Raw genomic sequence first — 14,299 nt, 5'->3', positions numbered from 1 at the left:
GCACAAGTTGATTATGTATATCCCTTCCACCTTCTGATGTTTTAAATATCTGTCATAGCTGCCTTCCAATGATGCAGGCCATTTAAAAGTATGATAATCTTCCTGTGATGTGTCTTTGGGAGTAATTCAACCATTGAACTTACCTAAAGACTATTTTAGAAATAAGAATGTTAAAGTTCAATTTTTCCAATGTTAGGTTCATAAGGCACGTCTCCAACTCTAGGTCTGGCAAGGAATTGCAGTTTGGAGGAAAGCACGCCTGATGAGAAATTTTGTAGGTAGATTGGGGATGAATGAACCCTGCACCGCAAGCCAACCTTTGTCATCTTAGATTGACACTACCCAAGATAGATCTGATGGCATACAGAAAAATAAATGTGGAGAATCTGTGGGATTTTCTGGCTTCCCCATGGTGTGTTTCTCATGGTAGGAGGTGGCACGCTGTTCATCAGTGGCAGGATCTTCTGGTCCCAATGCTGTCAATGGGAATTCTAGGATCAGAAGATCCTGATGGCATGAAGAGCTGGAATATTTCAGCCATGTCTTTAAGTTTAATTTGTATTTTTTGAGGCAGACCCTAAAACAGAAATTGAACTCAAAAGGGAAACCAAGCAAATGTTGAAATAAAACTGACCCAGTTTTTAACAAAATAAAAATAAACTGATATGGAAACAGAAAATGGTAGAAAAACTTAAGCAGGTCCAGCAGGAGAAACGGTGTTAATGTTTTGAATCTAATGGGACACTTCTTCAATGTTGAGGTTTGGAAACCAAACCTACTGAGTAAACTGTCCCTGGTTAAAAGATATGTAAGGTCACAGATCAGTCCTAGCTGAGCAGTGAAGTTGTTGAACCCAGTGATGTAGAACTATTGAAGAAAGCAGACTCCACATCCAGAAGCTGCGCTTAAGTTGTTGCAGCTATTTCTGTTCATGGCAGGCAGCATTGGTGGGTCTATCTAATCCAAACCGAGTTGATCAGGTTCTACAGAGGAGCGTAAATTGTGATCAGGACTGTGCCTGTAGAACTCTGGTTGGTTCTGCGCTGCTGTAGGCTGGGGATTGGGTTAGCTTCTAGGAACAGATGAGCTGAAATTTCCCATGAGGAAGATAGAGTTTGAAAGACTTCATGACTTCTGTATGATCACCGAAACATGAATGGACTGCTAAGCCAACTTTTACGATCTGTTTTAGTTGTATAAGCCATTTAATGTTTATAGTTTGTATGCAATTACAGTTTGCCAGTTAATTCATGTTTAGCTCGTGTTCATTTTTGGGATTTACTGTTGGCTTTGTTGACTCTTGTGTAGAAGGGAAAATTCTGTTCTAAACCATGGAATCTTGTGGTTTTATTATTTTAATAAATAACTGGGATTTTGAATTTTGTCTATTTTTTTTAAAAGAAATTGGTTTCTACTTGGATTATAACAGTACTTTTGTGATAGGGGTGAACACACTTTGGAAATAGATTCTCGAAGACTCAACAAAATAGGAAATTTCAATATTTTTTCTGCTTCCTCTTGCACCTTGACATGTTGACAGGACCAGGTGAAGGAAATTAACTAGTTTCTTCTTATTCACATTGGCTGAGGAAAATATGGGACTTAAATTTTCTAGCTTTAACCAATGTTGGTTGAATTGTGGTACAAGTTAAATATGAATTGAAACTCGTACCCTGACTAATGCAGCACAGGTCCGGACCTGAGCCTGAGTGGTCTGACAAAGTGGTTTGTTGTTTAAACGGAATGTATATTTAGCAAAGAAACTGTTTAAAAAGCAGCTTTCTGCCAGGTATTGTTGGTACTCTACAATCATCAGTCTTCACACAAGACTCACGTATATAATAGACATTTTTGGAACCTTAATTAGATTATACCAGTTGTTTGTATATATTTGGTATAAATTGCTTTTGTTGGTAGTTGCTCAAGGAAAATTGTTTCTCAGTTTCTATTAGAAAGATCCTTGCTTTATTTATTTAATATTCGTGAGTCACTCCCGAAGAGTTCCGTAATTTTTACAGGTTTATAATTCATCTCCTATAAATATAATTTGATCCACATGCATCTAGGGTAATTTAAAAGAAATATTTTTCTTTTAGTAGAGATGCTTTTTTTGTTATTCTCTGAATCCACATAATATATGGAAACATTAGAAGGCAATGTTGAATAAAATAAAATTTCTAAACAGTCAAAAGTAAAATATTAGTAAAAGGAGAGAAGGCAGCACCAGAGGCAAATAGATCCAACAGAGAAATCATAAGCACTTATCTACTGACTATAAAAGTCCCAAGAAGGATAATAAACTTCTGAACGAGTTCTGGAATTACCAAAAGGATAACACACGTATCTTGAAAATATTATGTTGTGGCCATTTGAGCTATGAAGGATACATCAATTCCCTGAGTAAGAAATCTTAAATTTCTCAATAGAACGTATTTAAGTGGTCTATTGCCTTCTCAAAAGGACCCCGCTGCTGAGTGGTGCCACAGTCCAAATTTGGGGTATTCCAATGGTCAAGTGCTTGGAGCGGTAAGAGGAATTGGCTGAAAAAGTATGACAGTGCTTTCTATGGTAAAGGCAGTTTGGTGAATAATAACCAAACCAGGTCTATTTGAGTTTTAGCTCTTTACTTAAAGAAACTAAAGTTAAGATTGTGAAGCAATTAGAGATAGAGGTAAGGAACTATTTGGGCAAATCGCCAGTTGTGGGAGGATATGTAACAGAGGGGGAAACAAATAGGTGGTCATGGATCACCTGTTTTGTGATTGAGATTTAGGTCATATTGATGGCATGGCCAAGGAGTGGCTTTGGTTGTTATTGGAAATGTTTATGTGGGATGAAGTTGAGTGGGGATGTTCAGTATTATCTTTCTAATAAATTTAGAAATTGCAATTTTCTTTCTTAAAGCTGAAATATACAATACCTCTCATGGATAATATTTTAGTGGGTACCAAAATTTTGTGTTTTGTTGGTAGGATCAGTTGGCCATTCGGCCTGTCAAATCCACTTCTGCTAACTTAAAAACATCTAGAGTTACAAACTAAAATTGTGCTCTGCAAGCAGTTGTATAATAAGGATGAGTCTTCTAAACATAAAAAGGTCTTGATATTGTCAATGTTAAGGGAGGCGACAACTATTTGTCAGTTCAAATTTTAGGTTAAACAACCTGGCAATTTCCATAAACCATGCCATGAAACCAATTTCATTGTACTACATGTGAAAAAAATGGTGAATTGAGATGGGAGGTAAAGTAAATAAGAAAGCAGGAGGATATATAGGAACAGTAGACTGAGGCGCAGGGATAGGCCATTTATCCCTTCAAGCCTGCTCTGCTATTAAATACAATCATGGCTGATGTGTTCTCATGATGTAGCGATGCCGGCGTTGGACTGGGGTAAACACAGTAAGAAGTTTCACAATACCAGGTTAAAGTCCAACCAATTTATTTGATAGTAATCCCACAAGCTTTTGGAAATGGTGTTAGAATTCTAATCAGTATTCTGTAATCTGTGGGTGACTTTATATGCCTTTCTCTGATCAGAACCTTCCACACACCTGACGAAGGAACACCGTTTCCGAAAGCTTGTGGGATTACTATCAAATAAACTGGTTGGACTTTAACCTGGCATTGTGAGACTTCTTACTGTAATGTGTTATCACCAACACCTAATACAGCTTTAGTAAAACTTCCTACTTTTATATGCTATTGCAATGCTGTACCTGCATACTAACTTTTTTGTGATTCATATACTAGGACACTCGGATCCCTCTATATCACAGAGTTCTGCAATCTCTTTGAACATTCTGAATTTCTTAGATTGATACAAAATCAATGAATTTCAGCTCTGGTGATAAAACCAGAGCTTAAATTACCTCATTTGATGCTGAGAACAACGTTTATATTTTTCCTCAAAAATATTCTGAATTTCACTTACCACTTAGATTTCACTTAGAAATGGCAGTTCTTGCTTTTGACTGACATCTATTTCTTCTTTGAAGGAAAGTGTAGTTTGGATGTAAAAACAGAAAATGCTGGATAAACTCAGGTCTGGTGGCAATAGTGAAAAGAGAAACATAGTTAACGGTTTGCGTCCATATGACTTTAGAAGTGTGATGGATTATGCTGTTGGAAAGGGGCTGGAGTAGGTGGAGCAGAATATAAGGTCGGGGATAGGTCAGTTCTGAAGACGTGTTATATGGACTTGAAACAATGACTCTATTTCTCTTTCCACAGATGCTATCAGACCTCCAGAGTTTATTGCATTTTCTGTTTTTATTTCAGGTTTCCATGATCTGCAGCATTTTGCTTTTATTATTGTTTTGTTGTATTGACAACTTTAGTTGTGTGTGTAGAACATAAATCCACACTTTTTTTTGGAACAAACCCAATTCTTCCAGTTAATTTGATAAACATATTAGCAGATAGACCAATACAATGTATTTCCATGCACGATTGGGTTGGTCAAAAACTGTGACCCATTGGAGAATATGTAAGACTTTCATGACACCATGTACTTCTTCCAATCTAACCTCAACATTTTGATCTTCTGAGCTCTTGATTTGCTTTTTTGGTACAATTCTGTTCCTGTGGCAGATGCCTGTCTGGATAGCAACTTTGCAGAGGAATGGAGTGACATGGTAACCAAAAAAGGATTGATGGGATGGGAGAGATGCAGGCAACGAAGAGTAGGACAACCTATTGGTTCAAACTTAAGCTTTTAAGCATCCTTGTTATCATAGATTCTATGTTCATATGGAACAAGGCTTATTTGAAGAAATAATGTGTCCAAGAGTTAAATCAGGTTTACTGTTGATTTCTGTAATTGCATTTGAAAATACTTGTGCAAGTCAGTTGTTAATTGCAGAAATTATTGCCTATGTACTAAATATTTGGCAATGCTCAGCCAGGGAAGAAAGTAGATGTTTTAATTGTGAGCCAATTTCTGACAATAGTTTCTAAATTAGGAATGTCAAGTTTACTCTTAATGCAAACATTTATTGCTGCTGCAATGATTTGTAAATATTTTATGCTACTTATAATTGGAATACATTTAAATTTACCTTTGGGATCAATATATTTTTCTTGTGCTTGCCTTAGGGAGAAGCTTCTGATGAGGTGTTAGTGGAATTCATGTGAAATTTTATGTGTTTACCGACCACTATGCCGAGGGAGAAAAGTTATAATTGTTTGGAATTTTTGTTTGCCCAGTGCAAATGCAAATTCAAATTCTGGCACATTTGCTCTTTGTGTCTTTCTACTTACAAGTTTGTTTTGGGTTGGTACTGCTATCTCCATGTAAACAATAAATAGGTAGCAATGTAATACTTCAGATAATTCTGTTTATTGGACTTGAAGGTTTTCAGTGGCTTAACGCATATTTTTTAAAATTGAGATTGTATTTTTACTTAATATTTTCCTACTAATCTTGAGATAAGGGAACTCTTCACAAGATAATATAGTTGGTGCAGTTAATGTGAGAATTCTGTGTTTCTGCTGTGGTGCAGATAGGTTTTGGGAACTGAAGGCTCATGCTCTTTAAAACTTCATTGCGAGATGAGTGCAAGTATGCACAATCAACCTTGACCGCAACCTTCATGCATTAAAACAGGCACACACAAACAACTTCACAAAAATTCATTCATGATCTAATTTATTTTACGCATGGACTATGAAAGACAAAGACCTATTAAACAAGCAACGTGGAAGAGAAACCCATGAGGGCAGCAAGATGTGCAATGAAATGTGAAATGATGTAAAAATGTCTGGAAGGTGGATTCTTTAGTATTTGGAATGTTGAGTTTGCAAATTTTATCGCTGTGCCCCATACCAAAATACGAGCAAAGTTACAACTTGCAAAATGTCATTTCTCCAATCAGATTGAAAAGATAGTGTGGGACTTACTGATGAGCTGCTGGTGTACAGGAGGACGGGTTAAGTTTAGAGTGGTGATTCCTCTTTGAAGTACCTTTAAAAGGATAACTGTGTCAGTCATGTTAAATAATACCTCTGGCAACAACACTAGCATAAGTGATGCTGCATCCCCATATATGGGTACACAAAAAAAATACTGCTTCATAGTTGGCCTGTTCCTGGGTACATTATGTTGAGTGTAGCGTGCAAAGCTAGCACTTTGTAGCTGTATCAAGGGCACCTGTTCCTGTCTTTAGATTATGGTATAAACAAATGTGCCTTGAGTTAGGATGAAGGCAAAAAAGTTAAGCAATGTAGTAGGGTGTTGTTGAAAAATAATTTTGGTCTGCATGCAAGGGATCTTGCAATGAAAGGTTATATTTTGCAATTAAACTATTATAGTTTTTGAGGACTGGTTGTGTTTGAATTCAGTGTCTGTAACATACATAGCAATGGAAATGTTAATCAGAAACAAATTTAAAGTTTACTTATAATTTTGAATTATGAAATTTGCTAAAAATTTAAATAGCTGATTAGTATGCTTGTTTTATATAACTTGTAAATGACAATGTACATCATATTCATATATTGTTTATAAACAGAGATTGCCCTTTCTGTTCTCTCATTGTGTCTTCCTATATTTCAGCTCCTGCCAGACCAGCTGGTTTTGCTCCTGGAATTGCTGTTTGCACTGAAGTCCTTGTCTTCCCGAACACTACATTGGTTACAGAAGCATTATTGCCTCAGGGAGCAGGATGCAGAGGTAATTCATTTACTGGCCCACTGAACTGTTTTGTCAACACTCAATAAACTATGCCAGAGGGAAAAGGTGCAGTTCAGTTGCTTAAAACAGCAGCTGCATATTCACTTACGTCAGAACAGTCAAAATGTTCTAAGTAATCAACTCCTCTGTTTTTCAATCTAATGAAGAAGACATTTATGGAGTCCACAATTTTGTTGGCGGGGGAAATAAATTTCTTTCTGACTTATACAAAAGCTTTGTTTAACATGGTTTTGTTTCTAATAGCGTTTCATGAGTTATGGTCCACTTAAAAACTATTTACAAATGTTAATGCAGCACAATTCTTTCGCTGTAGGCAATTTGTTGTGTAATGATACTCACATTCATAAAATCCATCAATAACACCAATTAACCATTTCCTGTGCGTTTCTCGAGTTCAAGTGCACTGTTGCCATCCCAGACCCTCTTTTTGTCTTGATTCTGAAATTGGCTAAAAGTGCGACCATCTTCAGACCACCTATCATCTTTGTACTGGCATCTATGTTTAATGTATTGGCTATCTTGAAATTCAACCACCATGGAATCCTCCATCCTTTGCTTTATCACAGAGTCACTTATATTTGATAGGAAAATAGCTGGAAATGATCAATTTCCCAAAATGTGTTTTTAGGGCAGTAGAGAATCTTTCTCATGAAATTGAACCCTTGTCAATATGAAATGTCTATCAACGTGATGGATGCATGCACAATCGAGTAACTTAATGACCAATACAGACTCTGATTTCAAGGCTAAGCTTTTTCAGTCGCTTAATCACTTATCAAAGTCAAATTTATACTCCTCCATGAACTGTTTCCTTTAATCTGTCAAAGGTTAATCGGGCTTTATGTACTTCTAGTACAGCGGTCTTATTGAGCAAGCACCACTTGTGACTCTGCCACTGGCCTGGGAATTTAATGACGTCGTGGGAATGGACGTAAGGGCTTGGGATGATGATCGGGTTTTTTTAACTACACTTAATAGATATGACAACTGAATGTAACCTATCTAAGGCAATAAATGGTAAGGACAAACAGGTCATTGTTGATAAGGAATTGAAAAATAGGTTGGTACTGGATTAGGAACACAAATGAAATTCCTGACGGATAATGAAAGGGAATTTGTGAATGATGAATTTTGGGACGTGAGAAAATTTGGTAATCATGACCATGCATACTATGGTTGTGCAATGGTTTATGTGAGAGGAAGATGCAGTGAGAGACAACATGTTGCATAACACGTTAGCTGATCAACCAGACTTTGGAGTGGGGGGGCATGGATACCAGTTGGAGTACAGAAGAAATCAAAGTTCCCTTCAGTGCTATCAGATGCTGCACCTGCTCTTGAAAGAGATATCAGTAGTTAAATCTACTTTTTTTGTATGCAAGCAGGAAAACTTTCATCAAGGCAGTAGTCTCAAAGAAAGCATTGCGTCACCACATCAAACTGTCTAAGGTAGAATTTAGTTTAGATTTATTATATGAAAAAGGGATAAAGGGAATGGAAAGACCCAGGGAAAGTTATAGGGTGTGAAGGGTAAACTGATTATTCAACATGCCCATTTTTCATGGGTCAGTGGAATTAGTTATGAATTTGTGCATACTGACAAGAACCATGTGCTTTGTATTGGCATTGTCATATTTTGTGGGGCAGGGCTAAAGGGACAAGGTATAATAGATCAGGAGTCAGATACCAGTAGAAAATTTGGTTGTGGTAAATAGGAATGGGCTGTTTTTCCAAGAGGTGAGCTGTCCAAAGCAGGGTGCTGTATTGTCCAGAAGGATCAGATAACTGGAGAAATGCAACAGTAGTGGGATGGGCAGGCAAATCTACTGGAAAATATTAGAATTGGCCAAGATAATGGAAAGCAGTGAAAGCCATGGCTGGGAAAACAGAGTATGAGAATGAAAAGTAACAAAATGTAGCCCAAGTTATAGTAATGAGTTGAGCGCTGAATCCTGGGTGAAGAAATGCTCACGCACGGTGGATAAGGCCACTGATGGGATAAGCAAAGGATCTGACAGGAGCAGCCATGCAAACGGGGTTGCAATCTGACTGGATGGCATAGAGTGAGCAATGCTGAACCATTAAAACAAAGTAGCCGGAGCAGAAGTCACCGTGACTCAGATGCTTTTGAAACAGTTGACAAGTTAGGGGATAAAAGCAAATTATTGCTGATGCTGGAATCTGAAACCAAAAGAGAAAATGCTGGAAAATCTCAGCAGGTTTGGCAACATCTGTAAGGAGAGAAAAAAACTGATATTTCAAGTCCTGATGACCCTTTGTCAAAGTTAAAAGGTATAGAAAGTGGGAGATATTTATACCGCAAGGTGAGGGAACGAAAGATGAGTCATAGCCATAGAAACCAGGGGAAAAGACTGCTCGTTGCTGTCCACAGAGAGAATAAAGGATGTGAATGGCCAAACGGCAGAGAAGCTGTAAACTGTGACAGCTGAAGATGTTGGAGGGGGTGGAGGTGGGGGAAAGATGGGACAGAGGTAGAATGTAGAGAAGGGGAAGCGGTGGGGGGTGAGAAAAGGTCAGGGAAGGGGGTGAAGTAGATGGAAAGAGTCGGGGGGAGAAAAATCAAGAAAGACAATAAAGAAATAAAAGGTAGAGAACAGTTTAAAAAAAAAACAGAATAAAAACAAAGGGAGCCGAGGTGGAGAAGAGCAAGTCATCTGAAGTTGTTGAATTCAATGCTGAGACCGGAAGGTTGTATAGTGCCGAGCCGGAAGATGAGATGCTGTTCCTCTAGTTTGCGTTGAGCTTCACTGGAATATTGCAGCAAACCAAGGACAGACGTGGGCATGGGAGCAGGATTGTATGTTAAAATGGCAAGCAACCAGAAGGTCAGGGTCGTGGTTGTGCACACACCCTATCAGCAGTCTTTTCCCCTGGTTTCTATGGCTATGACTCATCTTTCATTCCCACACCCTGCAGTATAAATATCTCCTACTTTCTATGCCTTTTAGCTTTGACAAAGGGTCATCTGGACTCGAAACATCAGCTCTTTTTTCTCCTTACAGATACTGCCGGACCTGCTGAGATTTTCCAACGTTTTCTTTTTTGGTGACAAGTTAGGGGATAAGGCTGTAATGGGGAGGATAAATAGAGGGAGTTTGGTGTGTATTCAGAAGTTTCAAATTGGGGTCAGCCAGCATTATCATGTAGGTAGGTTTGCACAGAAGTCCTGCTGAATGACGTAAGGGCAAGACTAGGGTTAGGAGCTGAGGATTTGAAGAATGCTTAGCTGATAAAGAAATCAGTGTGGACTCACCCACAGCCAGATGGTAATTTTGAAATTGTGCTTGGCCCCTTTGGCAACTTTTTCACGGGAATTTAAGTCAATAAAAGCTGAATTTCTTCGGAATCAATAACCTCCACAGAGAAGTATTTCTCCAAACGCCTGAAGAGGCACAAGAGGTGGAGGGAAATCTTTGGAAGTTGAATAAGTGCATTTTATGGTTTAAACAATGCTTCAAGAATGTGGCACTTTTCAGTTCCATTGATGTTGGTAAAGTTAGGATGTCTCGAACTGAAGGCAGATTCTATCACGTTTCACTGATACCTGAACAGGAAACTGGCAGGCATCATCTTGACGCACATTGATGACTTCCTATGAAGTATCACCAATGAGTTTCAAAACAGTTGATGATAGGATTTGGACAGCCTTTAAGGAGTCAGGCTAATGGGGCCTTAAAATATATTGGATTAGAAATAAAACACTGTAGGTCTGAGATTACTTTGCACCTGCACTGATATTTAGAAAATGTCAGCCCTATTGCAGTCAGCCGGGATAGATCTTTGCAAAATGATGCTGATGCTTCTAAGGATGAGAAAGAACAGCTATTAAGTTTGGTTGGGAAATTAAAGTGGTTGGGCACTCAGACCAGGCCAGATGGAAGTTTTGATTTTTTATTTTATTCATTCATGGTTCATGGGCATTGCTGGCTGGCCAGCATTTATTGCCCATCCCTAGTTGCCCTTGAGAAGATGGTGGTGAGCTGCCTTCTTGAAATGCTGCAGTCCACATGCTGTGGGTTGATCCACAATGCCACTAGGGAGGGAATTCCAGGATTTTGACCCAGTGACTGTGAAGGAATGGTGATATATTTCCAAGTCAAGATGGTGAGTAACTTGTAGGGGAACTTGCAGGTGGTAGTGTTCCCATGTATATACCGGAGTTGGGGGGATTGAGCTATGAGGAGAGGCTGAATAAACTAGGCTTGTACTCGTTAGAGTTTAGAAGAATGAGGGGAGATCTCATTGAGACGTATAAGATGATGAATGGGATGGATAGGATAGAGGTGGAGAGACTCTTCCCGCTCAAAAAAGACAGTAGGACTAGGGGGCACAGCCTCAAGATAAAGGGGAGGCGGTTTAGAACGGAGTTGAGGAGGAACTTCTTCACTCAAAGGGTGGTGAATCTCTGGAATTCTCTGCCCGTTGAAGTGGTGGAGGCTGCCTCGCTAAATATTTTTAAGAAGCGGGTTGATGGGTTCTTGATAAGAGAGGGGATTAAGGGTTATGGGGAGAGGGCGGGAAAGTGGAACTGAGCCACGACAGATCAGCCATGATCTTATTGAATGGCGGGGCAGGCTCGAAGGGCTAGATGGCCTACTCCTGCTCCTATTTCTTATGTTCTTATGTTCTTATCTGCAGCCATTGTCCTTCTAGATGGAAGTGATCGTGGGTGTGGAAGGTGCTGGCTAAGGATCTTTGGTGAATTGTTGCAGTGCATCTTGTAGATAGTACACACTGCTGCTACTGAGCATCGGTGGTGAAGGGAATGGATGTTTGTGGATGTGCTTGCAATCAAATGGGCTGCTTTGTCCTGGATGGTGTCAAGCTTCTTGAGTGTTGTAGGAGCTGCATCCATCCAGACAAGTGGAGAATATTCCATCACGCTCCTGACTTGTGCCTTGTTGGTGGTGGACAGGTTTTGGAGAGTCAGGAGAAGAATTACTAACTGCAGCATTCCAGCTTCTGACCTGCTCTTGTAGCCACTGCGTTTATATGGTGAGTCCAGTTGAGTTTCTGGTCAATGGTAACCCCAAGGATGTTGACAATGGGAGATTCAGTGATGTTGAATGTCAAGGGGCAGTGGTTAGAGTGTCTCTTATTGGTGATGGTCATTGCCTGACATTTGTATGGTGCGAATGTTACTTGCTACTTGTCAGCCGAAGCCTGGATATTGTCCAAATCTTGTTGCATTTGAACATGGTCTGCTTCAGCATCTGAGGAGTTGCGAATAGTGTTGAACGTTGTTCAATCATTGGCAAACGTCCCCACTTCTGACCTTATATCAGAAAGAAGCTCAATGATGAAGCAGCTGAAGATGGTTGGGCCTAGGACCCTACTCTGAGAGACTCTTGCAGAGATTTCCTGGAGCTAAGATGATTACCCTCCACAACCACAACCATCTTCCTATGTGCCAGGTATGACTCCAACCAGCAGAGAGTATGCTCCCTGATACCCATTGATTCCAGTTTTGCTAAGGATGATCTTGAACTGCAGGTGAAAGTGAGAATGAAACATTAAACATATAAAGATGGAGAAATGTGTACTCAGGTTTCCATCTCTGGGTGACCCTAAGAATATAAAATTGATTGAGTTTATGGAAGCCTGTCATGCAAACTTTGTTGATGGGTTTTAAAATGCAATAGGTTTTGTAATATTTCTTTTGGGTGAAAGTGAGAAATGTTGTCTCCTGGCTTGGGGTACCAAGAAAATAAGGTGAGTAATGAAAAGCATCCCGGCTGCAGAGAGACATGCACTAGTAGAGAAGGTTAATATGGCATTCTTTATATCTAAATTGTTTGGGGAAATACTGTATGGGGAAATGATGAAGGAAATGTCCCAATAGAATCAATCCCTTTGTAATAAAATGTATTCCATGAAGAGTAAGAGGGGAGAAAAGATTATGAATTGATATTGCAAGTCTAAAACAAATGATGGAGAAGGAAAAGGAGTTGATGGAAGCCATCAGTTATCAACTGTTTCACCAAAAGGAATGCCTGCGGTGAGAAAATGTTGGGGTGTTAGGAAAAAAATGACTCAGGATTTTTTTTAAATGGGTGATTTATTTTTGTATCTTCAGTTTTTAAACTTTTTCTGAAAAGCCAACACATGTTTTTTTTGTCTTTTTTAAAAAATAGGGAATCTGTTAATTGTGCTACCATAGAGTACATGCCTTAGGTAGGTAATTAAAAATGGGTGTCTCCAAGTGAGGAAGGAGTAGGAAATTGTTGGAAGTGTATATATATATATATATATATATAATATATATATATATATATAAAGCAGTTCACTCTGGGATTGACAGGGCAGACCATGCAAAAGTCCGTTGACCTTGGGTGGGATTTTCTAGCTGCGCTCGCCCTAAAACCAGAAAGTTCTGCCAGAGGTCTACAGACCTTTACATGATTCCCCACCCCCCCCACTACAATTCCTGTGGAAGGCTGGAAGGGAAAATTCCACCCTGGACGTCTGGGAAGGATTGGGAGAGTCTGTTAATTTACTTTGCTGTCTTGGAATTGAACCTGTTTTATGGTACAGGCTAGTTTCACTCATTCTTCCTCAACATATAATTGTTCAAATTAATGGGAAGGATTCTGTGGTTTCGAATGTCAGAGGACCCATTGTGTGAGAATGGAAAATTTGACATTCCAGCCAAAGCTCCATTAACCTTCTGTGACACTAGTCACGATTGACGATGAAAGCTTTCAGCCAATATGTTTGACTTGATTTATTATTGTCACATGTATTAGCATACAGTGAAAAAATATTGTTTCTTGTGCACTGTACGGACAAAACATACCATACATAGAGGAGTGCAGAATGTAGTGTTACAGTCATAGGATAAGAGTAAAATATAGAATTAGAAGTTTAGCTGGGCATAGCTCGCAAGACGTTGCCACGTGCTAACACCATCTTGAGTTGATGTGTGAGTGAAGAGAGAATGATGATGTTAAACATGTGAAGAAATAATCTTTAATTAAACCAACAAAACAGCTTGCTGCTGGTTAATCAAATGTCCCACACTTCTTTTTCAAAAATGTGCTACGAATGATAAGGGAACGGAGAAGGAGTTTCACTTCGCTCTCTCTCAATCCCATCGGTGACAAAATGTTTTAAAGATGCACATCAAAAGTTTTTTGGGTCATGAGGTCATGAAGGATGCAATATATGCACAAATAAATGAAAATTAATTTAAATAGCACTACTTTTAGAAGCACTATGCAAACTTGCTTTGATTCACTGGGACAAAACAGTGTTTGGGTAATGGACATAGTGACTTTACAGTTCTCCCTGCAAATTTATTCTCAAGTTTCATCATGCTGTTACACATTGCACTGTTAGTTTCAGTTATATTCTTCTGCGCTATTTCTGCAAGTCCACTACTATTTGTTCCAAATTTCTATTGCTTATGTCCCTTTTTTCACTTAATTCACCCTGAAATTATTTCATTAAATGTTTGCTTTTCATCAGCCCAATCCATCCAAATCCCTCTTACTTGGGCCACTTCTCCATTTTTAAAACCAGAATTTTACATTTTGATGCCATCTTTTATTCTCCCAGCATATGCCAAAGTAATCATTTTCAAAATG

At 38.9% G+C, this 14,299-nt stretch overlaps 1 protein-coding gene across 9 annotated transcripts in view; it reads left to right on the top strand.

Annotated features, from left to right (window-relative positions):
- The window catches only part of aopep (aminopeptidase O (putative)), a 362,002-nt gene that overhangs the window by 209,863 nt on the left and 137,840 nt on the right, over positions 1 to 14,299 (top strand). For 8 of the 9 annotated variants that reach the window (XR_013886678.1, XR_013886677.1, XR_013886676.1 and 5 more), the window contains exon 14: positions 6,555 to 6,671. Coding sequence is in view for 5 of the 9 variants with exons in the window: in XM_080188799.1 (XP_080044925.1) it covers positions 6,555 to 6,671 (117 nt within the window). In the remaining 4 variants the exon portion in view is untranslated. Of the gene's footprint in view, positions 1 to 6,554; positions 6,672 to 13,014; positions 13,072 to 14,299 lie in introns of those variants that run through there. The other variant, XM_080188800.1, reaches the window with a different exon arrangement.

The sequence above is a fragment of the Carcharhinus amblyrhynchos genome, chromosome 5 (genome assembly GCF_965287045.1).
Source record: "Carcharhinus amblyrhynchos chromosome 5, sCarAmb.v2.hapA, whole genome shotgun sequence".
NCBI classification, from domain to species: Eukaryota; Metazoa; Chordata; class Chondrichthyes; order Carcharhiniformes; family Carcharhinidae; genus Carcharhinus; species Carcharhinus amblyrhynchos.
The sequence above is the reverse complement of the archived record's forward strand: the minus strand, read 5'-3'. Positions and strand labels throughout refer to the sequence as shown.